The sequence below is a fragment of the Crotalus tigris genome, unplaced genomic scaffold, assembly GCF_016545835.1.
Source record: "Crotalus tigris isolate CLP2741 ecotype Arizona unplaced genomic scaffold, ASM1654583v1 scf7180000024382.2542628, whole genome shotgun sequence".
NCBI lineage: Eukaryota > Metazoa > Chordata > Lepidosauria > Squamata > Viperidae > Crotalus > Crotalus tigris.
Window position 1 is genome coordinate 860,981 of NW_024100552.1, and position 27,627 is coordinate 888,607.

Below are 27,627 nucleotides of genomic sequence, written 5' to 3' on the forward strand. Positions count from 1 at the left end.
AGTGGGATAAAAGGACGACCAGCAGCAAGGTGGATGCACTCAGCTGTATTAGCAACGAATACATCGTGGGAAGAGCTCATTTTCTCATGATGAGGAAAGTTTGTATGGTCGTCGACCTGGTGGCACCTAATTAGTCATCGGTCAGAGTTCCATGGGAACGTAGCGTGCAGAGATGCACCGGCTTTAAATCTTTTAAAATTTAATTCTTAAATCAGCAATATTTAATGTTTTATACTCGTTTTTATTATGTTGTAAGCCGAGCAGATCGCCTGATATTAAGATGGGCGGCATATAAATGTAATAACTAACTAACTAAATATTCAGTGATATGTTAATTTTGCACGTCCTGCTCCTATACCGGGAAAGAGATAAGCCTCCCCGGCTTTAGAACGCCAAATGCCAATCTCGACAGCTCCTCCCTCTTTGCCGCCTAGACTAGAGCCCTATACTTTTCTGTTCAGTGAAAGGCGTACTGCGCCTTTAAGGACTGGTAGCTCTCTGATCATGCGCAAGAACTGTATTACCAGGAAGCGGTTGTTTGGTGCCGAGGAGAGGAAGAGTCCTGTGTCTGCATGCCCTTACGCGCAAACCGCTTTGTGGCGCCGGGAGGGGGGCTGTGAGAGAAAACAGATCGGTTGAACATCGGAGGGTGGCCGTGGGAGAGAGGTGCGCGACGCTCTCTCTGCCTGTCGACCGTTCCACTGCTGCCATGGCGACGACCACCAGCGACGATTATTACTTGGCGCTGTGCGCAAGGCCCGTGCAGTTCGAAAAGGCGAGCCCCGTTAATTGCGTTTTCTTCGACGAGGCAAATAAGCAGGTGAGGGGCTCAGGCCGCGGAAAGGGGCGGAGTCCTATCCATGGTTCCACACACGTACCCCGTCCACGAGATTCATCCTATCCTTCCTTCGGCTGGACCGGAACGTTTCTGTATCTTGTGGACAGCGATGGCCTTCCCGCTTTTCCAGACCCTAAACCAACCCTGGACCGGGTCCCCACGTTCATATTTCTTTGGTCACAATACGCATCTGGTTCCTTACTCTTCCTGCTCCGTCGCAAAGACTCCTATAATTGCACGGTTGGGCGGAAAGAATATTTAAAAATCTTATTAGGAAAAGGTGGCAAAAATTTGCATTTGCAATAATGTGTCCGAGAAGCCTCTGATTCCAAGAAAACACTTTTGATCCACTTGCGGGCAGGGTACCAATACTAATGTCTGGGTCGTGTTGAAAATGAGTGATAAAACATTGGATTATATTTGTACCGTCCATAACTTGCGTAGAGTTATAATACTAGCGGGCAACTATTTTATGTTTTATGTACATCTATACTTTGTTTATGGATGGTGGGAAAAGGTTCGGTTATCTGATTGTTTTTTAAAAAACGTGGGAAAGAGTTCTTTTTACAAAGAGGTGTTTCATAGGCAACAGTCAAGTTGGTTAACATCTTAGTTTTAATCACAACGTTAAAACTCTTGGACTCTGACTGTGTGTGTTTGATTTTAACCCTTCCATTACAATTTTGTCTTAATATGAGAACCAAAATTAATGAGGTTGTTTTTTTTTCTCATTGGCCGAATTAATGTATCTAAATAGATGTATTCCAGAGAAAATTGACTGAGTGCTTTCACATGATGTGTCCTGATGTACTATTTTGCTGCCTTCATGTGATTTTGGTCTCAAAGGACAACTGAGAATCTGATAGTTGAAATTTGGTTCTGAACTGTTTTGTGTACTTTGTGTACTTTCTGCACTTTGCCTAGAGAAAAACAAAATACTGCTCCCAGGGATAAGGAGTCTGGAGTCATATGCAGCTCTCAGCTTAATTTTGTAGAAAGCAAATGGCTTGTTCAGAGTTTGGCAAAAACCATCCCCAGCAAGGAATGGGAAAGAGGAGCAGAGTAAAAATGGGGCAACATTTTCTGATTTCATCACCATTACTTCTGTTATTTTATCAATGCATGTGCCCTAGAATTATGTGGGAGAAACACTTTTTAAACTTAGTTTAAACTTAGTTTAAAAAGAAAAGTTGTCTTATACTCTGTTTAGTCTGTTAATATTTAAAACATCGTGTGGAAAACAAATTCTATTGTTTTGGAGATAAAGAAGGTTCTAGCTTGAAACTAGATCTCTGTCTGTTTAGGTTTTTGCTGTTCGATCTGGTGGAGCTACTGGGGTAGTAGTCAAAGGCTTGGAAGACCGCAATCCCATCTCATTTAGGTGATGTAAATGCATCCTGAATGCTGTTTTTTTTTTTGACAGCTAATTGTGTTGCAAACTTTTGCAAATACAAATATATCATACTGTTCAAAGGATATTTCTTCTAATTGTAAGTTGTCTCTCACTATGTATTTTCTTTAACTAGTAAATGACAACAATGATTTTAAAATACACAAAACTCAAGAATATGAATATAATTGTTTTTATCTTGAGTACATGTGTTAGTAAATTTGATACAGTAAAATGCATGTAATTAGAACTATAATTGGGGAGAATACATCAATATGCAGTGCCCAATTTATTTGATTCCCTATTTAATAAAATTAGTTTGATAAAGACTGTTCTACTGAGCTGTTCTGACTAAAATGAAAAGTTCCCATACAATAGCACACTGACATCCTGCTAGGATTTAGTCTACACGAATGATTGGGCATGCAGGCTCTTTGAATCTAAACTTAATATGTATATCACTATATCATGTTGATTAAATCCAGCATTGTGGGCACTTATACTTGTGAATATTAGAAGTTGGGCAGTCAAGCGTAGCTTTATTTTTTCAATGCACAAAAAGGCTTCTGTGTAAGAATGTAGTGTTAATCCAACATAAAGGCTTTTTTTACTATTGAAAAAATATCTTTGTAGAAGATTCAAAGCATAGAGAAGGTCTATTTGTACTTGTTTTCATTTAAATCCTCACAGATCGGAACAGCTTATTTCACTGAAACTGGGACAGATGGTGGTTGTGACCTCTGGCAAGAGTACTCAAAAGCTGAATCCCATACATAATTATCACATATTTTTCTCACATTGCTTTTTACTAAATTACTTTTTAAGCTGGTGCATAAAGGAATTTGATCATAACTACGTTTCTAGGTAATAAGAATGGAAAGGTTGATTTAATTTTGAAAAATTATATATGCAAACATTTCTCCTATTTTTCCCCTTGTGAAATCTTCAATTTGAAATAATATTTCAAAATAACATCAAATGGGTGTTGAATACTTAGCCTTCTCAGACCCTACAAATGCATCCTTTCAGTTTGTCCCAGATATTTTAGCAGCTATCATTTATTCCTATAGAAAAGTGAGGTCATTGCAATTGTGGGATACTATTCAAATAAATATAATATCATCCTCATTTCATTCCACAATGTGGAATTGTTCATCCTCTTTGTAAAGCTCATGGGAATGCAGTATAGCTAAACACAGAGAAACATAATCAGAGAGTCTTGCACTTTATGCTATAGCATATGCTGCAACATATTGACATTTTGCAACATAATATTTTTCCCCACATGTTATCTCTTGTTTTTGGCTTTTGAAATAACTAATGTAACAGTGCTGTCTAGATATTATGAAAGCTCTTGTGACTTTTAACTGGGGGAAACGATACATCATAGAGCAGTGATGGCGAACCTTTTAGAGACTGAGTGCCCAAACTGCAATTCAAAACCCACTTATGCTGGGTGGGTGTGGCCCATTGGCTGGGCATGCCTGCGGTGGTAATGGCAGACTGGGTGGGACTAAAAAGTTCAATCAATTCCAACTTTGCAAGATCTTTTTTTTCCCTGTGAGAAGTTAAAATTGATTGATTGAACTTTTTTTTTTTTTTGCACACGGCGGTGGAGACCTAAAGCGAAAAGGTTTTATAAAACCCAGCTGAAGGCCTAGGACTGGGGCGATGGCGCACGTGCCCACAGAGAGGGCTCTGAGTGCCGCCTCTGGCACCCGTGCCATAGGTTCGCCACCACTGTCATAGAGCAACAATTTTTGAACCAACTTATAGAGTCCTGAGGACTCTTGAATCAATGCTGAGGAAATACTGAGGAAATAAAATTTGGGGTCATGTGATCTCCATTTTTAGTGTTTCATGGCAGCTTCTTAGCCAGTCTCTCTCCCTCACTCAGCAGCAGTCACTTACCTTATGCCTCCTGAAAAGGGAAGGGAAAAGAAAGGGAGAAAAGAACAGAGAAAAGAAAAGAACCACCGTGCAACCTTCCCGGCCCACACCACCCTCTCATGCCTTCCCTCGACACATGCAGCACCTCTTATGCACCTCCATGCACCCTTCCTGAGCTGCCCATGTGCCTTCCCTAACTCATGTGGCATCTCTTCAGCATACCCACACATCTTCATTACCATCTCCCTTGGATAATCCCTGACTGGCGTGTCCCCTCATCCAACTCTGACCCCTATGCATTCTTCTTCTTCTTCTTTTTTTTTTATTAAAAGTTTTACAAATTATAATATAAACCCACCCATCCCCTCCCCCCTGCCCCATTTCCCAGAGCTGATTACAGGGTAACAAATAAACAAACATAGTCTAGCTAACATAAACCAACTAAGCTATCAATCAAAACCATAATACACTTTAACTCCTTCTCAAAACAAATATTAACAAATTAAGACAAAAATAATAATACCATTAATACTATTAATAATTATCTAAAATCTATTCAAAAGCAAGATAATTTACTTCACTTCCCCATACCTTACTTGACATGCAGGGCATCTCTTACACATTTCCATGACCCCGAAGCACCCTTTATCCACACTGCCTGCCCACCTGCCCTGCTCTCTTGTATAGCACCTCTCATACACTTTGAGCACCCTTTCTGAGCTATGCTTCCCCCCATGAGCCCTCCCTGACCTGTGCAGCATCTCTGGTGCATATCCACACATTCTTCCCAACCCATATTGCACCACTCTCGTGCACGCCACATAACATTTCTGTCCAGCACCACATACAACCCCTTGCTCCCTTCCCCACCGGGTAGAAGCCACTTCTCTTTCTTTTGGCATTGGACTTGCAACTTCTTGCTGGTTTCCCTGTTGACTTTCTCCCCATAAGCTTCTCACAAGCAAAGTAAATGGGGAAGCCAATTGGAATTCTAGGGAAGGAGGGAAGGGAAGATAAAACCAGGAAGGTAAAGAAGGAAGGAAGGTTTCTGATGTTCCCTGCCAGTTTACACAAGGAAACTCAATGGGGAAGATAATCAGGAAGTCAGAAGTCACTTCTACTCCTTCGGCTCTTTTGTAGTGATTCTGTTTGGTTCTGTTTTCTCTGTTTAGGCAAAGAAATATCTCCAAAATGATGACCCAAGAAGGCACGGGTTGTCTAGTAACCACTTCCTTTGGAATGAACCTTTAATATTAGGGATTAGCAATCATTCCTCCCCTTGTTTAATTTATTAAACTTCAAAACTATTACAATTAATATTTTAAAAAGTACCTTCAGATAATTTAAACTAATTTCTACCAGTCCAGGCCAGCATAGCTGTTGCTGAGATACTGTAGAAATTAATCCAAGACATGTCCTGTATCTAAAATACAGAAATGAATTCTATGTTTATAGAATGGAAGACAAAGGAGAAGTGAAGTGTATCAAGTTTTCTTTGGGCAATAAGATACTGGCTGTTCAGAGAACATTGAAGAATGTGGTAAGAAATATCTTTCTTAAAATGGAAAGAAGTTTAAAAAAAATGAAAACACAATATACTACTTATCATTTGCTTATTATTAAATAAATTATGTTAGATGGTTGGGCTCTGTTTTTGTTTCCTTAACCCCATTATATTTGTTCATATTTTTATTACTGTATGTGCATAGTGCTCTGAGATGTGATTGTTTGAGAAAGGAATATATAACATAATAATGTTAACTAGAATTAGAAATAGCTAGAAAAAAGGTAGATGAGATAAACTTAATTTATGTAGGCAATGATCTGACTATAGCTAATAGTAATTATAAACTTATTTGGAGCCAATTCACAAAGGAATACAACATATTAGAAATATGTGGGAATACTTCTGATCATGTATCTAGTCCTTACCAATGCTAGATTCAGTTTGTAGGGTCTCCTTTCCAGAGGCAGAATTATACAAACTACTGCAAATGGAGTCAGGAATTGGTAGTGAGTTTTATGAAAACTATTTGAAAAGCTTTCAATTTATTTAGATTTGCATCTTTGAATTATGTTACATTTTATTAAATGTATTTTCTCATCTATTTTGATCATTACCTTTTTACTTATGTAAACTTTCGTCCTTTCTATTCCATTTGTATTATAGTGCAAAGATAGTTGAGGAAAATGAGATGGAAATATTGAAGCAGAAAATATGTTTATAGATGTCTGTGTATCATTCTTTAGAGTAAATAAATAAAGTCTGACATTTTGCAGACTCATACACTCAAACTAATGAAAATCCACATGTTAGTTATGCCTATCTCTGCACAGGTTGAGTCTTCAAATATTTTTAATTGCTTCTGTTTTTCATGTCATTCCAGGATTTCCTGAACTTCATTCCAGACTGTCCACAATTAGAATACACTCAAGAATGCAAGGTACAGTACAAGTAATAAAATACTAAACTTCATATTGAAGCATTCAATATTTGAATAGTGCAACATCTACAATACCATTATCTTAGTATTCTGAAAAGTTGTAACTACAAATCATTAAAATGCTTCAAATGTTAGGTTCCCTTCCTCCCAGTCAGTGTGCTAGCCTGAAACAAAATGGCATTAGGAATGGTTACTTAAGTTTTGCAAGCATAAATATATATAGTGGGGGGAAAAAGCTTGTCCATGTTGTTAGAGGAGTAATAATACTGCTTAGCTACCAGAATTAAAATCCTTCTACCCATAGTTAATCAACTGCTAACAGAGTGCCTTATGCACTCATAAGCTTAAAACTGGGTAGTTATAATATGTTTTTCTTGGGGCTGCTTTGGGAATTGGCCTAGAAGCTGCATCTGGTGTAAAAATCTATAACTAAGCTTTTGAAGAATGTCCAAAATATATTTACTTGTTCCAAAAGTGCTTCTTTGTTTACTTGTTCCAAAAGTGCTTCTTTGGGTGCTAATATGCTACAAAACCATTGAAGCTGCTTATGTTGGTATATAAAAACCTCTACAGGATTTTTTTTTTTATATTTATGTATCCACTTGGACAAGATCTACAAATATTGTCTTGACTGTATTTGCCAGAGATTTGCTATATAGCAAACTGAGGCAGGGCATACTTAAAATTTGTTGGGCTGCTTTTTAAATATTTAAAAGGAAAAGTAGAATAGATTTTAAAAGGACATATATAAACTGATTTTACTTTATATGACAGTGTATGTGTAATTGCCTATTTCAGTTAAACACTGTTTTTTATTAAAGATCAAGAATGCGAGTATTTTAGGATTCTGTTGGACAGGCTCTGCAGAAATCGTTTTTGTAACAGATCAGGGGATTGAGTTTTACCAAGTAAGTAAAAATATACATACTTTTTAAAAAAGTCTGCTACCTTATTTTATGGCATTGAGTCATCTTAAAGGATAAAATGGTTTTATAGTTCATTGTAGGTAAGATATTTTTGTTTTGGTCTTGTGAAATCTAAGTTTAATTTCAATTAACTTCTCATATATCTACTAGAAATAGCTTCAGTTTTTTCAAGGAAGATAGTGTAATCTGAAAATGAACCTTTTTAGCTAAGTAATATTTTAGTAATACAAAGTCATTGATACTGCAAAAAATTAGACATATAAGATATTTGCTGTATTACACAAAATATCCCTTTACTACTAAAATTCATATCTGTTTGAGTGTTTGACCTTCAATTGGGTGAAATTGGAAGGTATAGCACAACAATTATGAAACCAGTGTAATGGGCTAACTTACAGAATGTTGGGATCCATGACTCCTGTGGGTGTGAAATTTGGGGAAATTGTTGCTGCTTCAAGTTGCTGCTGGGCTGCCATAGCCAGCTGTGGTCACGTGATCTTCATCTCCAGTGTTCCATGACAGCTTCCCATAAGGCCAGCAGGAACTGTAAAGTCCATCGTGACTGCCACTAGCAAAGCTTTTGGTTCTGGGAAGGTGATAGGGAAAGTTGGAAATCAAGAAGCTGGCAGGGAAGTTGCTCAGGTATCTCCCCCACCACCACCTGTGCAACCTTCCCAGCCTCTCTGCATTTGCTCTGCAACTGCCAATTATGCACCTACTCGCTCCCCGACCTGGAGCAACCATTCACCTGCCTGCAGAGGAAGGTAGGGGTAGAGAAGGGAGGGAGGGAGGGAAGGAAGGAAGGTTTTCAATGCTCCATAACAACTTCCCACAAGGTAACTCAAAGGGGAAGTCAACAGGAAGTTGGGAGTTGCTCCCATTCTCCCTGATTTGCTCACCTGACTGAACGGGTCACAAATTGTCTAGTAGTATATTAAATAGTAGCCATTAGTAGAATTATGCAAATTTAGATTTGCATTACTAAAGCAAAGAGGGGACCTGATTTCCTCAAACAAGCAGTTTTGATGGTGTTAAAGCAACTTCTCTAGGTTCTTTTTAATGTTTTCGCTCACCACTGTGCTGGAAAGCTGCAAGATTCTTTGCAGCATGTATTGAAGTTGCCCAGCCTGGATGATGATGATGATGATGATGATGATTATTAATAATAATAATAATAATAATAATAATAATAATAATAATAATAATGTTGGAAGGGACCTTGAAGGTCGTCTAGTCCAACACCCTGCTCAGGCAGGAAACACTACACCATTTTGGACAAATGGCTGTCCAGTTTCTTCTTAAAAACTTCCAGTATTGGAGCATTTGCCACTTCTGGAGGCAGGTTGTTCCACTGGTTAATTGTTCTAACTGTCAGGAAGTTTCTCCTTAGTTCTAGATTGCTTCTCTCCTTGATTAGTTTCCATCCATTGCTTCTTGTCCTGCTTTCAGGTGCTTTGGAGAATAGCTTGGCTCCCTCTTCTTTGTGGCAGCCCCTGAGATATTGGAACACTGCTATCATATCCTTCTCTTCGTCCTCGTCCTTCTCTTCATTAAACTAGACAATTCCAGCAACCGTTCCTTATATGTGTGCCAGTATGTGTGTTCCATGGTGACCATCTTTTCAAATACTGCAGGATTGTCAGCACAGACAGAACACATTTCAACTGTCTGCAGTTAGCATTTAGCAGTTATTTATTTATTTATTTATGACACTTATATACTGCTTTAAGTGCAAGCACTCTCTAAGCGGTGTACACCAGTAAGCAATGTATATATATATTTACATTGCCCCCAACAATCTGGGTCCTCATTTTACTTACCCCAGAAGGATGGAAGGCTGAGTCAACCTTGAGCCGGTGAGATTTGAACCGCTGACCTGCTGAATACAATCAGCTAAAGTGTCCTGCAGTACTGCACTCTAACTGCTGCGCCACCTCGGCTCTTAGTTAGCAGTTAGCATACGTAATGGGATTATTTACAGTGCTGGCCAATACTGTCCATCCTGAAAGACTTATAGCACATATTGAGAGGACTCCAAAGGACCACCTTTAATTGAAATTAGCTAGCCTGGAAACACTACAGTCAGTGATGTGGGTGAACATTCCTGTCAGCCTTTTCTTACAGTTCAAGTTCTGGAAGGAGGCTAAGAGAGTCTGCAGAAGGGAACCAGGCAAACAATGGATCACTTTGGTTCACTCTTAGAAGTGAGAGGGTTGTGTTTTGTTTCAGCCTGCAGAAGTGAAGCAGCCCTTTGTAGTTTGCACAACTCTTATTGTTAGGTGCCATTTCTGTCCAGTACACTGGATTGTTTTGCCTCTGTGCCGTGTCCTGGGTCATCACATTTACATTGTATCAATGTGCAAGTAAAAAACTAGAAGAAAATAATAAAGATGACTAAATTAGTGATTGAAGTGTACTGGACAGGAATGGCACATAACAATAAGGTGTGTGTGTCTTACTTTTTTCTGCGGCTTGCCAGAAACGTGGGAGCAGTTCAAACCGCCCTTTATATGCTCCAATTTTCCCCAAATGCTCCCACGTTTCTGGCAAGCCGCAGAACAAAGTAAGACACACACACCTTCATCAGCCTCTGGCTGCAAGTAGTTTTACAGGTTTTTAACTCTTCGGGCAGGGAAAGTGTGTGTATGGAACAAGCCTTCCTCTTTCAGGTTTAGACTCACACACAGTTAGATTAGAAGAGTAATTTACTTAAGGCCATGTAGATAACAAGGAAAAAAACATACATCCAAAATGTAAGGAGTCTGGAAATACAAGCTTGCCTGAGCAATTTCAGAAGAGAAGCCAAAATTCAATCCGAAGTCTTTGAACACCAAATCAAGTTTGTCAGCAAGTCCAGTGGTCAGAGTTTCAGGGTTTCCAAGCAGAAATCACAACACAGAACAAGATCAGAGAATTGTTTCCAAGATCAGCAACGATACACAAAACTCCAAGCATTCAGCGTTTGTTCCCGACAAATGCCCCTCCCCATAGCGTCTCCTTAAGTCTCAGTCTCCAAGTGTGCCCTTGTGGAGAGGAGCAGGGCGCTCTCCTCCCAAGTAGTTGAACCTGCCTGCGTTATTCCCTCCTTCTCTCCACTCCACTCTCCGTGCTCTAGGATCAGGAGGGGGTGGCCCTTGCTCATCACCTGAGCTCTGTCTCTCATGTTCATCCTGTCCCAATCCTGAAAGGCCCTGGCCTGCCTCGGCCTGCTCTTCCCCACATTCCTCTGAAGCCACAGACACCCCTCCCTTGACTTTCCATTTTCCTCAGCAGATTCAGGCTCAGTTCTGACTGATAACGGGAGGAAGTCCATGAAGAGCTTAGAGGTCACTTAAAAATAATTTTTCTCTGCTACTTTTTCTAGCTGTATTGTTTCTAAAAGCAATAGTCCAAATCAGCAACCTTTACAAAAGTAAAAGTGTTGATTGTTTACATTTGCAATCAACTAGGGAATCACCCATGGCAGCAAATTTCAAAATCAGAAGGGTTTTTTTTTTTTGAAATAAATTATTTGATTTTAGCAGTTGTAAACTATGTAAGCTGTTTGAAACTATTTAGTATATTGATTCTGATTATAAACTTTACTTTATATCTTCAGGTATTACCAGAGAAACGAACTTTAAAACTTTTGAAGAGTCAGAATATTAATGTAAACTGGTTTATGTACTGTCCTGAGAGCTCTGTCATTTTGTTGTCAACAACAGTACTTGGAAATGTTCTTCAGCCATTCTATTTCAAGGTAAAATAACATTACTGCATTCAGTGCAGTTTTCCATGGTTACTTTGCACAGTTGCCCCAAGATTTATTAAAGGTATTTATGTTTAATATATAAGAAATACATTTCAAATTGTTGTAGTCTAAAATAAATATTTTAAGTAAATATACTATTTCATATACCCAGCTGCAAATTAGTTTCACAAATGTTGCATTAGGAAAAAAAATTATAACATTTGATTTTTAGATGGGTTAAACCGTATGCAAACTAAAACACTGCAAATAAAACAAAACAAAAATTGTGGCTTTTTTTTACATTATATTTTGCTGGAACATGTTATACAATGGTAAGAAATACAATGAAGTGTGAAATAATTATATAGAATTAAATGCAGTACTGAAAATACTTTTCACATAGGGTGGAGCTATGTCAAAGCTGTCAAAGTTCGAAATTGAATTACCTACAGCACCAAAGTCCTCAAAGCTCAGCCTTTCTGAAAGAGATATTGCTTTGACTACAATGTAAGTATATTATTGTGGTCCTTCCCCCCCTCCCCAGGCTGCTTTATTTTCCTTTTTTTCTGAGAAATAGATTGTCTTATTACTAAAGACATAAACATTTTCTTGGTTAGCAGAAATGGACTGCCTTTGAAGTCACTTTTTACTCAAATAACTTGAATAGAGTGGAAAAGAAATGGGAAAAGAAGGAAACAAAACTAAAATTCCCAATCCAGCATCTTATAACGTGGATTTTTTTTTTAAAAAAAAAACTGCTTTAAAAATCATAGAAATTATTTGTAAGAATAGCCTATGTTAACAGAATATCATTTTGAAAAGATGAAATACATCCATCTATAATTTATTCAGAAAAAATATATAAAATGCTTTTTAATTTTCTTATGAATTATTTAACAGGCAAGAGAGCCATTTTGATCTCACAGTGAAGGTGTCCATTTAAAAGTAGGGAATCCTGAATTTTAGTCTTGCCTTAACAATGGAAGCTGGATTCCATTTTGGGCCAGTCATTCTCTTTTAGCTCTAATATGAAGGCAAGGCCAATCATCAAGAGAAACACATGCAGTCTACATTGGGCAGAGAAAAGAAGATGGCTTCTAAAGTGAGGAAGGAGCCAACTCTTTTTTCTGTTCCTCTTTAGTACTTCGGGAGGAGATGGAGAAGAAAAACATTCCATTCTAACTCTTAAAAGAGTGCATCTTTTCCATTTTCTGAATAGTTTCCAGTTGGAAAATGTTGCCAGAAAAACTGCATGGACTTTTCCATGTAATCTCCAGGAGTTGAGACTGACTCAAGATGCACAAACACACACAAGAGAGAGTACTAATATGTGTCAAAATTCTGTTTATAAAAATAGTATCCATTAGCTTCTGTCAGTTTTCTTTCACCTTGAAACAGATTAGGCTCAACTGATGGTTATTTTTGAAGTTTCTTAGTGTCATAGATTTATGTCCCATTTGTTTTTTCTGTTGCTTGAATGGGAACTTTTAATGATCTCCCATTAAAATCAGGTATCAGCTCCCTTTTCTAACTATGATCTAAGAAAAGCTTTTTTTTCTTCCATTGTCAGTTTCCACAGCACTTATAATTTATGTGTGATACACTTCCATGTAAGAACTACATAAAAGAGAGATGAAAAATTGATGGAAAAAATAATATAAAAAAGTGACAATGAATTGTCCCCAAGGAACTAAGAGAATTTTTTTTGGTCTAATATCTTTAATAGCATTTAAACAAAGGGTGTGTACATTCAGAATAGTCTAAAGTCACCCAGCCAGCATTCATGCCCAAGGTGGGACTAGAACTCACAGTCTCATCATTTCTAGGCTAGCACCTTAATTACTAGTTTAACAAAGCAGGTTTTTTTGAAGCTCACAATTACTTCCTTTTATCTAGATTTCCATTTGTTCCCTGGCGTTACAATAGGAAGCTCTGGAGAAATATAAAATCTTATTTGTTTCCAGCTTCTGTTTAACAGCATTTGCCCCTTTTTCTATTTTCTTTTGTTTAAAGTAGTCAATTCCTTTCTTTAACAAAGGGAGGACTTGGGGTAGCTCTTTGTATGTGAGGAAAAGACATCTGTCCCCCATCTCGGTGGTTTATTTGTGATATCTGAGCATCTGAATTTATCAGGTAGCACAATACATTCACAAGAAATGCCTTTAGTTTCTTACACTACTTATTATTCCATTGCATTCTGCCAAAATAGCTTGTCCTGAAAGAAAATAGCATGATGGGATTATATAAATGTTATCTGCTCAGAAGTTAAAAATGTATTATGTTTCTTTAGATATGGGCAACTTTATGTTCTTTACTTGAGACACCACTCAAGGACTTCAAACAGTACTGGAGCTGAGGTAGTTCTTTATCATTTGCCAAGGTACATTTGTTGGTTCTTATTCTTTTCAGCTTTCATAACAGAACTACTAAAAAGTGACTACTAAGGTTGCTGATTAACATTCTTTTTCTTTCCCAATTAATGCTACTACAGGGAAGGCTCCTGTAAAAAATTACATATATTGAAGTTATATAGAACTGGGAAATTTGCACTGAATGTTGTGGATAATTTAGTAGTAGTTCATCATCAGGACACTGAGGTACTACTTTTTCTCTGCATTATATTTTTGGTAGCTCAAGTCATCTGTTTTAGATTCTTTTGCATAGTTTTGCTTAAAATACATTTGGAAAGTACCAGGGTAAGAGAAGGGGCAATTCTTTTCTTAAAGACACATACTCTGTGTATTTTTTGGCAAAAAAAAATAAAAAATGACCGGGTCTTATTTTGGGGGAAACACAGTTGTAAACAAACCATTCAAGACAACTGTTGTGAAACAGGAAATTACTATACTGATTTATTAAAGTTGAAGATATGTTAATATGACAATTGTGTAGGATTTGGAAAAGTGGCATCCAAGCAAGCCCTGACAAGACTGAGTAGCTGTCTGATTTAGGGCTCACTGGATCCAGGAGGTTTTTTTTTTCTTTCTTTCTTTTTTTTTTTTCTTGGGTGGGTTTCACTACCCTAAACAGAAATGTTGTGCAATTTGGGGGTCCTCCCAGACTCACGACTCCTGCTCAAAGAGTAGGTTGCAGCCATGGCCAGGAAGTTTTTTGCATATCTTCAATTTGTGCATCAGTTGAACCCCTTCCTGAACCATGAAGCACGGGCAGTTACATGCACATCTCAGTGCACTCATGTTACACTTCTATGAGCTGCACTGGCTCCAGTGTGCTTCCACATGAAATTCAGGATGTTGATTATTATCTATAAAGCCCTCCATGAAATGGAGCTGGGTTATTTAGAGACTTCATCTCCCTGTTGTTTTCAGTTGTCCCATTATGTTCAACAGGAGGAGCATGTTCTGGGTCCCTTCAATTAAATTGTCACCCTATGGGACTTCAGAGGTATGCCTTTTCTGGCTTAGTGTCTGCCTCTAGAATACCATAACCTTAAATATCAAATTGGCTCAAACTCTGCTCCCTTTTGTAAAGCATTAAATACTGGGATATGCTCTAGGGCCTGAAGATTATGAGATTATAGTCTGTTAAAAGATTTCTTTCTGTTAATCCTTGGTTGGGTTCATCCTTGGTTGAAGATTGTTGGTTCCCCCCCCCAGTAATATTCTTTTTTATACTTTCAATATGTTTTAATTGCCCAGAGTTGCATTAACAAGATGGGCAACCATGTAACTTGATTAAATAAATAATGTTGGAATGAAATAACTATTTTGGTCTTTTAAGATATAGAGTTAATATTCAGGTGTTCATAGAGAAGGACTGTATTATTGTAATAAATAAATAAAATAACATCACTGGATGCAACTCAGATTTGGTTTACTTAAACAAATACAGTTGGCAGAAAGTTTTTTTCTGTCATATTTGCCATGGCTTTTCTATAGGGTTAAAGATTTGAGAAATGTGCAGGAATAGAGGGAACATAAACAGAAGAATATTCTCCATATATATTTATATTGGAATTGGAATTCGTTTTAGGATAGGATCTTAATTCTTACTATTATGCCAAACAGAATAAAAAGAATCATCATGATTATACCCATCATTTTGTTGTTTTCTGTATGGATGCAATTTTGCTTGAACATATACCATAAAAAGATTTTTGATGTTCTTTTAGACTTCGATTATATTTGACATCAAATTAAAGGGGGAATTTGATGGTACGATTATACTGCACCAGCTTATACTTCCACCTCGATCCATACAACCATATCAGATTCCTGTGGCAGGTACAGAATTGCATTTTTTATATTGCCTTGAAAATGTAAATACTGCATATATCTGTAGATATGAAGATAGAATTGCTAGATTTTTTATTAATTAAAAGTTATATTTGACTTCTGGTTTGCCATTGCGGCTACTGCGGACACTGGAAGGCGAGCTCCGCCTTCTGCGTTTGGTTTCACTCTGCTGGGGGACCATGGAAAGGGTCAAAAGTCATCCTGTAGAGTCAATGAGCAAGTAGGGGATCCTTCCGTTTAATCCGGGGCAGCTCTCCAAACCAGCAGAGGAAAGACTGGCCATAGTAATATGGCCCATCATTAGGCTGCAGACAGCCAAAGTCAAACTTACCACCAAGCACTTCAAAAGCAGCGCGGATGAAACTGGGTGAGATCCGATCTTCTCTTTACCCTAAGTACTTTTTTTTCCTGTAAAAGCTGCTGAAGTATCTTTCCCCCTGTGAGGAGAGAGGGAAGGGAATTTCTATCCCACCCTCTAAGAATAGTGGTGACTGACTACCAGGGGAATTAAAGCACTAAAAGAACAACTTTATTGGAGACTTTTGCTTTTATCTACAAAAAAGAAATAAAAGTGGAAAAAGAATTATAAAAATTTTGGATTTAAAAAACCTTAAACGGCATTGGTCACATCTTGTGGCGAAGTTTGGTATTACAACTTGTTATTTCCTAAAAGAGACTTGGCTCGAAGCCCAGACTTTAAATAGGATTCTTCCGACCTTGGCACACCTGTGAGAAACTCAGCTGTAAGAGAAGAGCTGGGTGGCATAACTGGCCTACTTGAATGATGAATATAAACCTTTACTGCCTGGCAGAGCTATATGTGGGGAATTGCCTTCCTATCTCTTTAGTTGAGGAATATTGGTTACTATATGAGATGATGAAATATCTTGGACTTTAAAATCTTGCTTGACAAACGATTTCTAGTATAAAGGCTATTTATAAACATGTGAAAGAGATGGATGAAGACCAGGAAAAGATCCTTTCCATGTTGAAAGCAATACATGAAACCATTCTTTCAGCTTGGGATAAAATAAGATCTAACATAAAAGATCAAGACGCCAGTTTAGATACACAAACCCAAACTTTGACTACAACCAAAGAACTAAAAACGCAGAAGATAACAGAAGGAGTGGAACAATCAAATATTAAGATTCAGTTGACCAACATATACAGTTAATGGAAAATCCAGAAAAGGGAATGACAATACTGAAAATGGAAAAGACTTTCTATATAAATCAGAAGAAATTTGAGAAAGAAGAACAGATTGAATGGAAGATAAATATATCAGGGCAATCATGGGGAATTGGAATAATAGGGAGACAACTTTATGAATACAAAATGGGCTAGTCCTTCCAAAAAATTGGCAATTAAATTGTCTCCTTTATTTCAAATAACATATATAATAATAGAGGTAGATCTATTCGACGATCTAAAAGCACTGATATGGAAGCCTTGTTGGCAAAGGAAGAAAGCCAGAATAAGGCTGAAGAAAATTGGGGTTTTGATGTATTAGAGGGGATTTCATATTATTAATTAGAGGGTTAAAGGGAGAAGTTGAGATAAGGGGAATTCTGATCATTAGATTTAAAATATTTGGAAATTAGTTGAAAATAAGGATTTTATCTGTTTAATATTTAAAAATTAGACCCAAAAGAAAAAATAATAATTATTATGAATATGTTTGATTTATTGATTAACCCAGGTAATATATATAATGGTTTTGATTTATTAAAGGGGATATTGTATTATTAAGTAGATGATTTAATATCGTGGGAAATAGCTAACTTTTAGGAAATAGAACAAGATTATATTCAAATAGATAAAATGTGTATTTTGGATATTAGATTCTGTTATGAACTGAGATAAGGGAAATCTTGGTTACCTAAAGCCTAAAAATTATAAATATCAAAGGTTAAATTGGAATATTGATGGGAAACTAAAAATTGGGAAAAAATTTAATAACAGGATATGGATTGTTTATGAAGATTGAATGTAAAAAATAATTAAGATACGTACAAGCTAAAATTTATTGATAAATGTAATAATGATGTTTTTACTGAGTTGATATAATAAAAGAACTATATTAGCTTAAATACTATATTACCTTAAATATGTTAAGGGAAAAAGAGAAGAAATATTTGATGTTGTAACTTGAGATTTGTACTAAAGATTTTGTTATTGAACTATTGATTAATCCAGCCACTATGTTGCTTTTTAAATACTTAAATGTAAATTGGAAAATTAATAAAATATATATAAAAAAGTTATGTTCCGGTAGTCTTAATATTTCATTTGAGTGTATTTTTTTGTGTAATACATTCATTGTATTTACTAAATGTAGAACGATAAACAGAAATGAGCAATATTTCATCTATTATTCCGGTCTTGGGATAAAAAAACCTGAAGTTATGGCCTATCATAGCTGTTCTTATATTATTTGATCATGGACCATGTTCTTTTTTAAAAAAGACATTTAAGTTTAGAGGTTTGGAAAATAAATAGAAATGAATTTTGTACAGAAGTTTGGTTCTGAAGATAAAATGGTACTTTGTATGCATAGCATCTGGTTGTAGCTCCTGTAGTCAAGTATGGTGTTTCAGTTCAGGGGACAATCATCCCAGGAAAAGACTCAGTTGCTTTAAGCAGACTGAAGGTTGCTACCCTGTTTTGAAAATTGATATTTTGATCATGCACCAAATACATCTTTGCCTTCAAAGTACTGTAGAACTTTGTGAAATTGTGAAATCTTCCCAAGTGCATACCTAAGCAGTGGGTAAACCTTAAATTTGCATAGAAGCTAAACCATTTTTAATCTACCATTTGTGTCATGGTATTCTCCAAAGATTGGGAAATAGGTGCTTTATTTTTGTTATGAGTCTTTTTCTGGATTCCTTTCGGACCTCCAAATTAGTATGACTCAATTAATTAAGAAATGAACTATTTGTCTTCCTGACAATTATAGTAGTTGTTTCCTGGAAAAAGTGCTAGAATCCGAAAACAGAAATATTTGCATTGAAGAAAGATGTTACATCTTGTAAAACAATCTGTATTCATTGAGTATAACATTTATGAAGGTTGAATTTGCATTGAATATAATTCATAAGCTGTAAGTAATATTTTAAAAGAATTAAATATTAAACTTTTGGAAAGTTAGCTTTCGGTTGTGTCTTACTTTCTGCTTTAGATATGACACTAACCTGTGGGCTAAGGACTTTAGGTTTAGCATTCAGAGTACACAGTTTGTTGTAAAAGGAGTTATTTCTGACAAACATAACAAATAATTTCCTTTCTAGTCCATATAAATCGCACCTTTTTCTTATTTGCAGGTCCAGCTTCTGTAACAAATCAGTTTCCAGTTCCCTGTAAACTCTGTATCCTTGAAATAAAAAGCATACATCTTATTTGTTCTATGGCAACATATTTGTTTTAATATCTGAAAGGAGCACAAGTGAGTATGTGTGGTTAACATGAAGCTTTTTTATTTTTGAGAGGAGTAGAAATAAATAATACAGAAATAATTCAGTGCTGTCCTGAATGGTAGAGTTTAGATATAACAAAATGTACTTTTTGCATTGGATTGTCATTTAAGATACAGTATTTTAAAGTGCGCATAGCACAGATGTTTGTAATTCTGTTCAGATTTAACAGATGTTCTGCGTTAATGGATACACCCTTCCCACCAATCTGTTACTATGAGAGCTTATTGTGTAGTTTTGCAGCCTGTAAAATCCTATTGAGCTTTATTTTGAAATTTATTTGCATTTAGTGTGATTCGTTTTCAAAAATAAAGAGGAGTGAAGACTAATTTACCAGGTCTTTGCTAAGTCTTTAAACTGCTCCCAGAAGCATATTGATGAGTATATAGAAAACTTTGCAAATTAAGTTTATATGCAATTTTTCACTTTCAATGTTCTTCTAAGAGGCTTTGGCACTAGTAGCTTCTTTCCAGGTAATGACTTCTATGTATTTGAGAAATTTAACACTTGATGAATTGTTGTTTTCTTTCTTTTTAAAAAGCAGACCCTTAAACCATATCTTACTGCTTCTTTGGCATAAAAAAGTTTGACAGATATTTTGCTGGGGATCATCATGTGCTTAAAGTTGTGTGCCTCTTTGAACTGTTACTCAAAGTGACTAGTTGCATAAACATTGTAAATTTTACTAAGGCAAAACCCATTGCAAGTTGGTAAGAATTTTGCTTAACATTTAGATTCATCATCCTGGATTGTCTTTCAGCCTGATATTATCATTAGCGCAAGTGAAGGTATGAAACTTTCAACATTCATTTTTTTAAATCAGAGCATTGGAATGTTTGTGGTTTTATATTATGAAGTATTAAATACGCTGCTGCATAAAATATACTAATTAGATACCTGATGTTAAATAATGTTATATTTCAGACCATAGCTTTGATAATCCCTTTCTTTGCTATTGGCTATGCCAGATAGAATTGATAGGAGTTGAAATCCAAAGTGTTTCTTATCTGCTTATTATCTGCTTATTATCAGAAAGTGGTGATGAAAGACTTCAGGTAAAATACTTCATTTCCTAGAAACCTCAATCCGTTAAATCTCTCTCTCTTGAAGTGAAGCTTATTGTGGTACAGTAGATCAGTTATGACAGGAATGTACTCTTCTTTTTTTATTGTAGGTTATCTCTGGAATCTGCAAATGAAACTTGAACCTACAGTAAATCTTTTGCCAGACAAGGGAAAGCTAATGGACTTCCTTCTGCAGCGAAAAGACTGCAAGATGGTTATTCTTTCTGTGTGTTCACAAAGTAAGCTTCTGCTTCAATTTGAGGAAGCTACTATGAATCAAAAATTTCATTGCCATTTTTAAAAAAGCCCTCTGACATACTATAATGTTTCTGTACAAAGTATAGTATTCTGTTAATAATTAGAATATAGCATACTTTGTAATATAGTATAATATTTGCTAAGAGTATTTTTGGGGATATGAAATAATATGCCATATGCAATTTGAATAAAAACCTATCTACAAGTATTATCATAGTATCAAGTTTGCATTCTGCCATTGCTACATTCTGTGACTTTCCTTATTTCATGTCAAGCTGCCAGCCCTCAGGCCGGATGCGTTACACCGAAACCGCGCCCACCCCATTGCCAGCAATGGGGGAAAGGTCGCAATACATCACACGACGTCACATGACGCCATGAGTTTGACATGCCTGTTTTACGTGTCCCTTGTGTGTTCTATTGCAGTGTTAAATGAACCAGAAGGAGGCTCGTTGAGTGTAATTGCCACTATTTTTGACAAGCTCAATCATGAATATAAAAAATACTTAGAAGCAGAACAGGCTTATACTACGGCAAGTTGTGAACACTATCTTATACATATTCTTTCATTAGCACAAATTCCTTTTTATCACAAATATGGTATTTATCTAGCTTTTTTAAATTAGATCACTATATTAGTACCAATGTGAAAGTGTCAATGGTGTCCACATAGAGGAGCCTTTTTAAATATTTTTTTTTTCTTGGATGTGGCAGGTACAATCCACTGATCTGTTGTTACTGGTTATCATCCTCTACATAGTGGCTGCTTTGTTATCATTCAACAATGTCACTGTTTAAAGTGAAAGAATGCTATATTATAAAGGAAGATTGTGAAGCAAATTCTCTTGCATTGTAATAATATATAAAATTAAAAATTTCCTTCTGCCAGTAACATCCTCACAAACCCCTGCTGGAAATGATTACATCACCCTTTGTTGTCAAAATAATATACTTCGCTATACTATTATCATTCAGTTGCAGTATCCCAAAGCATTAACTGTTTAATAGCAAGTCTCATTATTGCAAAAGCACTTCAAAATGTATTACATTTTTAATAATGATGTAATAAAACACTTTGAAGTACCAGTATATATTTTTGGTCACAATTCTTACTTAATCTACACTGGTTTAACAATATTCTAAACCTTAGGTACAAAATTACTTTTAAATCTATTATTTAGTGATCTCTTTCAACTAAAATGCATGATTTAATAAAATGTTCTATACTTCTTTTGCAGGCATTAGAAACTGGACAGAGCAGAGGCAATCCACCACCAAAGCGCCCAGTCCGTACGCAGGCAGTTATTGATCAGTCAGACATGTATACTCATGTTCTATCAATCTTTACAGAAAAAAAGGTCAGTTAATAGGAGAATTCTGCTTTAATTACGACACTGTTCATATTACCATAGTTGACATGATTAAAAGTTTTATAATAAGCTAGCTAATTTGCTAAAGCAAATTTGAATTCTGAATAGCACCAAATCATTATTTAAATACAGATCAAATCCAAATTCTGTAAACTTATTTTCAAAGATATTTTTCCAATTCTTTTCTAATAAGGAGGCCCCCCACAAGTTCACTATTGCTGTTGTAATGGAGTATATTCGCTCCCTCAACCAGTTCCAGATAGCTGTTCAGGTAAGTACTTGAAAGTGTCATAATTTGAAATGGCTTTTGCTAAGTTTTTTTTAAAAGCTATCCAATATGTTCAGTATTAGTTGAAACCTTGAAAACTCTTCAAAAGGCAGCTGTACAAAGATCCCTGCATGAGAGAGAAACCTCTGTAAGAACAGAGAGGTGATTGTCAACCTTAATACTAAAAGGTTACACCAGGCCATTTGAGGTTTATCTGTTAATGTCAAACTCCAGGAGAATTCTCCCATTTGATGCTACAAAGAAGAGTGCAATCTGTTGCATATCAGAGGTATTTTGCTATCTATTTATATAATCATAATGTATCCAAATTACCTGAATTTAGTTCACTCCCAACCATTTCCAGACAATGGTTTCAGAATGCTGTAACCTCTGTGGAAACAATAGAAATCCACCTGCTGAGAATTCCTTTCATATTGATAATAAGTTGGCTCAAACCTCTGAATAGACACCCTGTTTCCTGTACTTGTTGAAATGTGTGTAGGATGAGATGGAACAGAAATCTGACAATCTAACATTGCTCATCCAGCAGGCATTGGAAGAACTTCAGTTCTGTAGTTTCTAAGGCCAACAAATTCAGAAGAAAAAGGTCTGATAGTATTGAAAGCCCCAAAGTGATCCAGGCATGAACCAAGACAGTTGCTCTTTCTAATTCATTCCCAGAGGACTAGTCATTTCTTAAGATGGCCAAGATTGTGCCCATTCCAAAACTAAGCCTGAAATTATTGAAATGAATACAAATAATTGACATAATGTAAGAATACATGGGGATATACTGAGGAATGGAATCAGGCTTAATGTAGATTGTATTTTCTACCAAGGAACAATTTCTGAACTATGTGAAAATTTAAGGAATGCAAATAACTTTTAATTGGTCTTTCAGCTGTGAGTCCTAATGCATATAGGTTTTGCCTCAAATAACTCTTGGCAGTCATTAAATTTAAAACTTCCACTTTTGCATAAGTGAAATACACACTTCCTCATCCTTTGCCACCAGTTCTTCATATGTGTACAATTTTGCAAGCATAAGCAATGTTTATTTAATTGTACAGGTAGGAGAGTAACTAATAAAATGTCTATGTTGCTTTCATGTCAATAGGTAATGGAAATTAAACAATTAAATTTTTATTTATGTATTGTAATTCAGGAGTTTTCTAAAATTTTATTTATGTATTTATTTATGCATGTATTTATTCAGCTAACTTCAGTTGTTAGAACTACCCATTTCAAATTTGAAGTTTTGGATGTCATAAAATGTTACTGCTCATAAAAGTGTAGTACACATGCAAATGCATTTCATTAAAAAGACTTAATTTATTTTGGATCTACTTCATTCAAATGCTCTTTCTACTATATTTTTCTTTCAAATTGAGGTTTAGCTAAATGTTTATACATTTGCTGAGTTATGAATAGTTTCAGTATTGAAATTTCCCTGTTTTCTTGTCTTCTTAGCATTTTCTTTATGAATTGGTAATCAAAACCCTTGTTCAGCACAATTTATTCTACATGCTTCATCAGTTTCTACAGTACCATGTTCTCAGTGATTCAAAGCCTTTGGTGAGTAACCTTACATAATCTTTTTATTGCTTCCATTTTTGCTTGTATCCCTTCTCAAAAATCTCAGCAATATGTAGGATTATCCTGTTTAGCCCCAGATCATGTCATTGCACCATAGAGAGGTTGAAAAATAATGACATCAATACATCATCTTCTACTGTGCCCTAATATGCTTTGTTGCTGAGCAAGAATGATTTACTAAGCTGCTTTTAGTTTAAGAGTAAATTGTGAAATACTAGATAACTGATTTATTTCTTATTTTAGGCTTGCTTATTGTTGTCTCTTGAAAGTATTTACCCACCAGCACATCAACTCTCCCTGGATATGTTAAAGGTAAGTAGACAGAGGAATTGTAAATGTGCCATTTTCTTTCTTTGATTATGGGTAATTATGGTAGAGGTAAAATTTACTTATTGCCCAATTGGAATTAATCCAGAGAACTTCATAAGGAATATTTTGGGCTTCTCCCAGGGCAACTTCATTGCCTATTTAAAAATAGAGGTAAGGCTACCTTCCACCTCCATTCAAATATGTTGTGCATTGCTGGGGCACTATAAGAAATTAAAAAGCCTTCAAAGATTCTATCTTATCAAACTATGTTTTTTCTATTACATATTTGGGAATCAGTGGACCAAATTTTTGTCACATATCCTATAACTGTATTCTCTACCACCTTTGGGAGAACTTGGCTCTTGAAACAGAAAATATTAAAGAAAGGAATGCCAATAAAGATGCCACTGAAGGACAATCATCCATTTTCATTTAGTACATTCATAAAAAAACATAGCATCTCCTCTAGTATTTAGTTAATGCAACCAGTGCATTGCTGAGACGGGCTTTACTATCCCTTCACCTGCAGATCATGTGATCCACATACGTCATTTTGTATGCTCTCTATTAAACAATTTTCTGTCCTTATGGTGTTGTCAGGTGAAGAATGTTATCCATTATGTCCTCCACTGCCCCATTTACAATGAGATCAGGGCCAAATTATTGATAATAGGTAAACTGAAGGGCTGAAGGCTCAAAAAATTGAACTTTCTTATTTTCACCTGCAGCAATCAAGCTGCTACTTTTGCTCTGCTCTCATTTAAACTCAGAAATGCTTAGGTTCTTAGTTGTAGATTTACTTTGCTGTAACCTTTTTACATTCAATGCTCTTTTTATTTTTATTTATTACATTTATTTGCTGTCCATCTCTTTTTAAACAACCCTATTTGAAATTATTATTTTATTATATTTTATAGCATGCTACATGTTGTAATTTATGGTTGCAACAATAAAGTTACTGATAACTGTAGTAAATAAAGCAAGGTGCCCACAGGAAAGAAGTCTTATGTATGGTCAGCAGCCACTTACTATCATCATTTGTGCTTCCAGAGACTGTGTACAGCAAATGATGAAATAGTAGAAGTTTTGTTGTCTAAACATCAAGTACTAGCTGCCTTGAGATTTCTCAGAGGAATTGGTGGACATGACAGCATTTCTGCTCGTAAATTCCTTGATGCAGCAAAGCAAACTGAAGATGAGATGCTCTTCTATACCATATTCAGGTTTTTTGAGCAGAGAAATCAGAGAATACGTGGAAACCCTAGCTTCGCTCCAGGTACACAGCAATTTGATAGGCATATAAAGAAAGTTGGGTCCTCTTTTTATTTTTATAATATTCGAAGTTCAGAGCTAATAATCTTGCCTGTTAAATTGTTTCAAACATAGAGCTCTGTTATTTTTAATTGTAACAGGGTCTCACTAACTTCCTAATCTTTCATCAGTAGAGAGAGATAGTAGTTTTTTAAAACAACTGTACGGTCCTGCAAAATGAAAATGTTTAAAGATAAAAAGCTACTCCAAGGATAGATTAGTAAATTTTACCAAATTGGTATAATTTTTTGGGAAATAATTCATATATAAACTTTCAGAGACTTGCTGGAGCATGAACTTTATCACTCCTGCTCAACATTGATCAAAAGATGCATTAGATAATGGGTTTTTGTTTTTAAATGTTAAAAGAGAAACCAGGGCCCCTCCAGAGAAGGAAAAGAAAATGAAACGTAGGCCACTACTATTGCTTTTTCCTTAAATGAAATTTAATTTCTGAAGGCACTGTAGGCACAATTTTGTATATTGAAAACAGTTATGACAAATGGGACCTTCTGCAGCTTAGGAGAAAGATAACAGTTACTAACACAGCAGGGACATTGTGATGCAGTATCAACATCTGGAAAAATATGCATGATCCTTAATTGGAAGAAAAAAACAGTCTTACACTATTTGAATGTTGACTTGAATGCAGCTACCGTAAATGCCGGCGTATAAGACGACTTCCGCGAGCGCTGAAATCGGCGCCAAAGACGGGGGTCGTCTTATACGCCGAGTCATCTTATACGCCGGAAATACTGGTAGTTTCTGGCGTATAAGACAACGTTCTAGGAATGCGGCCCGGCTATAAAGACGGGGTCGTCTTATACGCCGGGTCGCCTAATACGGCGGCATATACGGTAGATGGCATGGAATTGTAATTATATTATATTTTAATAGTGGGGTTAATAGGTCAGTTGGAGATAGCCTGCTACAACATTGTAAGAGTTGTAAGTCTTGTGGACTTAGAAGTAGACATTTAGAACTTACCTTTAAACTAAAAGGTGCTTTGTCATTATTATTAATTACCACCCAGTAATGAATTTGATAGGACTAGAACAGTCATAAAAGAGCCAAGGTTGCCTATCCCTGGACTAGAAGAATGTGTCTAGTTATTTAGTAGCACTTCATCTCCTTGTAATCAAAATCCTTGTCTTTTTTTTTTTGTTGTTCAAGTTTTTTTGCAGGAAAAATATCCCCATACTCATTTCTAAATCAGCAAACGATTATTAATGCTCCCTTATGCATGCAGTTCCACACTACCAGGGGCCTTTGTGCATTTCTCAATAATAGCTTTAGCTATAATAGTTTTCAAAAACAAATAAATATATCAAATCAAATTATAATTGTTAAACTTACATAAGAAAAAATATAACATTTAATTCTGTGGAAAGTAGTTTAAAGATAATCCGCAACTTTTTTCCCTCAATGTTCTTGATTATGCATAAAATCTACTTTTCCTAGTATTTTTTATAAAAAAAGTCATAGCATAAGCTATGTATACAATGTATTGTAGCCTATATGCATCTACTTCATCCATTTGGTTTCTGTTTTTATACAATTATTTTGTGATCCAGCTTCCAGTTTCAAAATTTGGGGCATGTGTAGTGTAAAGAGAGTGAAGTAGAGGTAGCTCCTGAGGTTTAATTTTTTTAAAAAAATATTGAGAATATACTCAAGCGTGATTCCTCAAGATGTCAAAAATAACACTGATTACATTTTCTGTCCTTTTCTTGTAGGAGAACACTGTGAAGAGCATGTCACATTTTTTAAGCAGGTGTTTGGAGATCAAGCATTAATGAAACCTGCCACTTTCTGACATAGTAAAATTGTTCCAGAATAAGGATGTATAAAGTTAATTTATTACATTTATGTACTTTTACTTTTGAGCTACAAAAGATCTATTTTATAATAAAGTGTATATACAGACCCTTTGGCAAATATTAAAAATATTACAACAGTTTGACCAATGGCTTATTTTTCTTCTAAAAATAAAGCCAAAAATTGCATTGTCTTGCATTAAAAAAATTGTCAGTGGTTCAGCAATCTAATCTCATACCTATCACTTTTTAAGTGTTACCAGGAATCTATTTATATTGCAAATTAGTTTCCTTTTCAAGAAGAAAAACTAGAATAAATGATTATTTCTCATTAATGTTTCTAGCTTAAGTAATACTGATAAATACTGATGTTGATATAATTCTTCCTGAATCCAAGTTCAGAATTACTGTTTTTCTTCCAGTTTTGCAGAAAATTAATCCCAGTACCATTTTACAGGTGAGATAATCATAGAAACTTGCTACAATTTATAATTCTTCAGCCAGAATTCAGAGTCCACTGACCACTTTGTTTAAAATGGCTAGAAGAACAGTAGTTTTTCTCTTTCTGTACCTTTGTTCCTTTCTTGTGCTGCACGAGCTTTAGCTTTATTTATTGAGGGTCCTATAGAAGAAAAATAAAAATGTTGATTTTCTTTCTATATTTATTAGTTCAGTAATGCTAGA

At 35.7% G+C, this 27,627-nt stretch overlaps 2 protein-coding genes across 12 annotated transcripts in view; one reads left to right on the forward strand and one right to left on the reverse strand.

Annotated features, from left to right (window-relative positions):
- Positions 1-27,083, forward strand: RMC1 (regulator of MON1-CCZ1). 5 transcript variants are annotated; one of them, XM_039328563.1, is made up of 20 exons: positions 5-820; positions 2,143-2,219; positions 5,574-5,658; positions 6,506-6,562; positions 7,384-7,470; positions 11,087-11,227; positions 11,622-11,725; positions 13,509-13,598; positions 13,710-13,815; positions 15,351-15,462; positions 18,801-18,845; positions 19,685-19,738; positions 20,125-20,253; positions 20,699-20,805; positions 21,511-21,630; positions 21,836-21,913; positions 23,381-23,485; positions 23,750-23,818; positions 24,866-25,091; positions 26,863-27,083. In XM_039328563.1, exons 1-20 carry the CDS (start codon positions 710-712, stop codon positions 26,940-26,942), a joined length of 1,983 nt encoding a protein of 660 aa, XP_039184497.1. In that variant the 5' UTR covers positions 5-709; the 3' UTR covers positions 26,943-27,083. The 5 variants fall into 5 exon arrangements, with proteins under 5 accessions (XP_039184500.1, XP_039184497.1, XP_039184499.1 ...); XM_039328566.1 differs by lacking the exon at positions 24,866-25,091 and having other exon boundaries at positions 1-820; XM_039328565.1 differs by lacking the exon at positions 2,143-2,219 and having other exon boundaries at positions 6-820.
- The window catches only part of NPC1 (NPC intracellular cholesterol transporter 1), a 67,471-nt gene continuing 40,726 nt past the window's right edge, over positions 883-27,627 (reverse strand). For 2 of the 7 annotated variants that reach the window (XM_039328556.1, XM_039328562.1), the window contains 2 exons: positions 27,515-27,565; positions 21,934-22,037 (listed from right to left, as the gene is read on the reverse strand). In XM_039328556.1, the coding sequence (XP_039184490.1) occupies positions 21,964-22,037; positions 27,515-27,565 (125 nt within the window). In that variant the 3' untranslated portion in view covers positions 21,934-21,963. Of the gene's footprint in view, positions 1,066-7,591; positions 8,075-20,916; positions 21,063-21,933; positions 22,038-22,243; positions 22,301-26,963; positions 27,566-27,627 lie in introns of those variants that run through there. The other 5 variants (XR_005554876.1, XM_039328559.1, XM_039328558.1 and 2 more) reach the window with 5 other exon arrangements.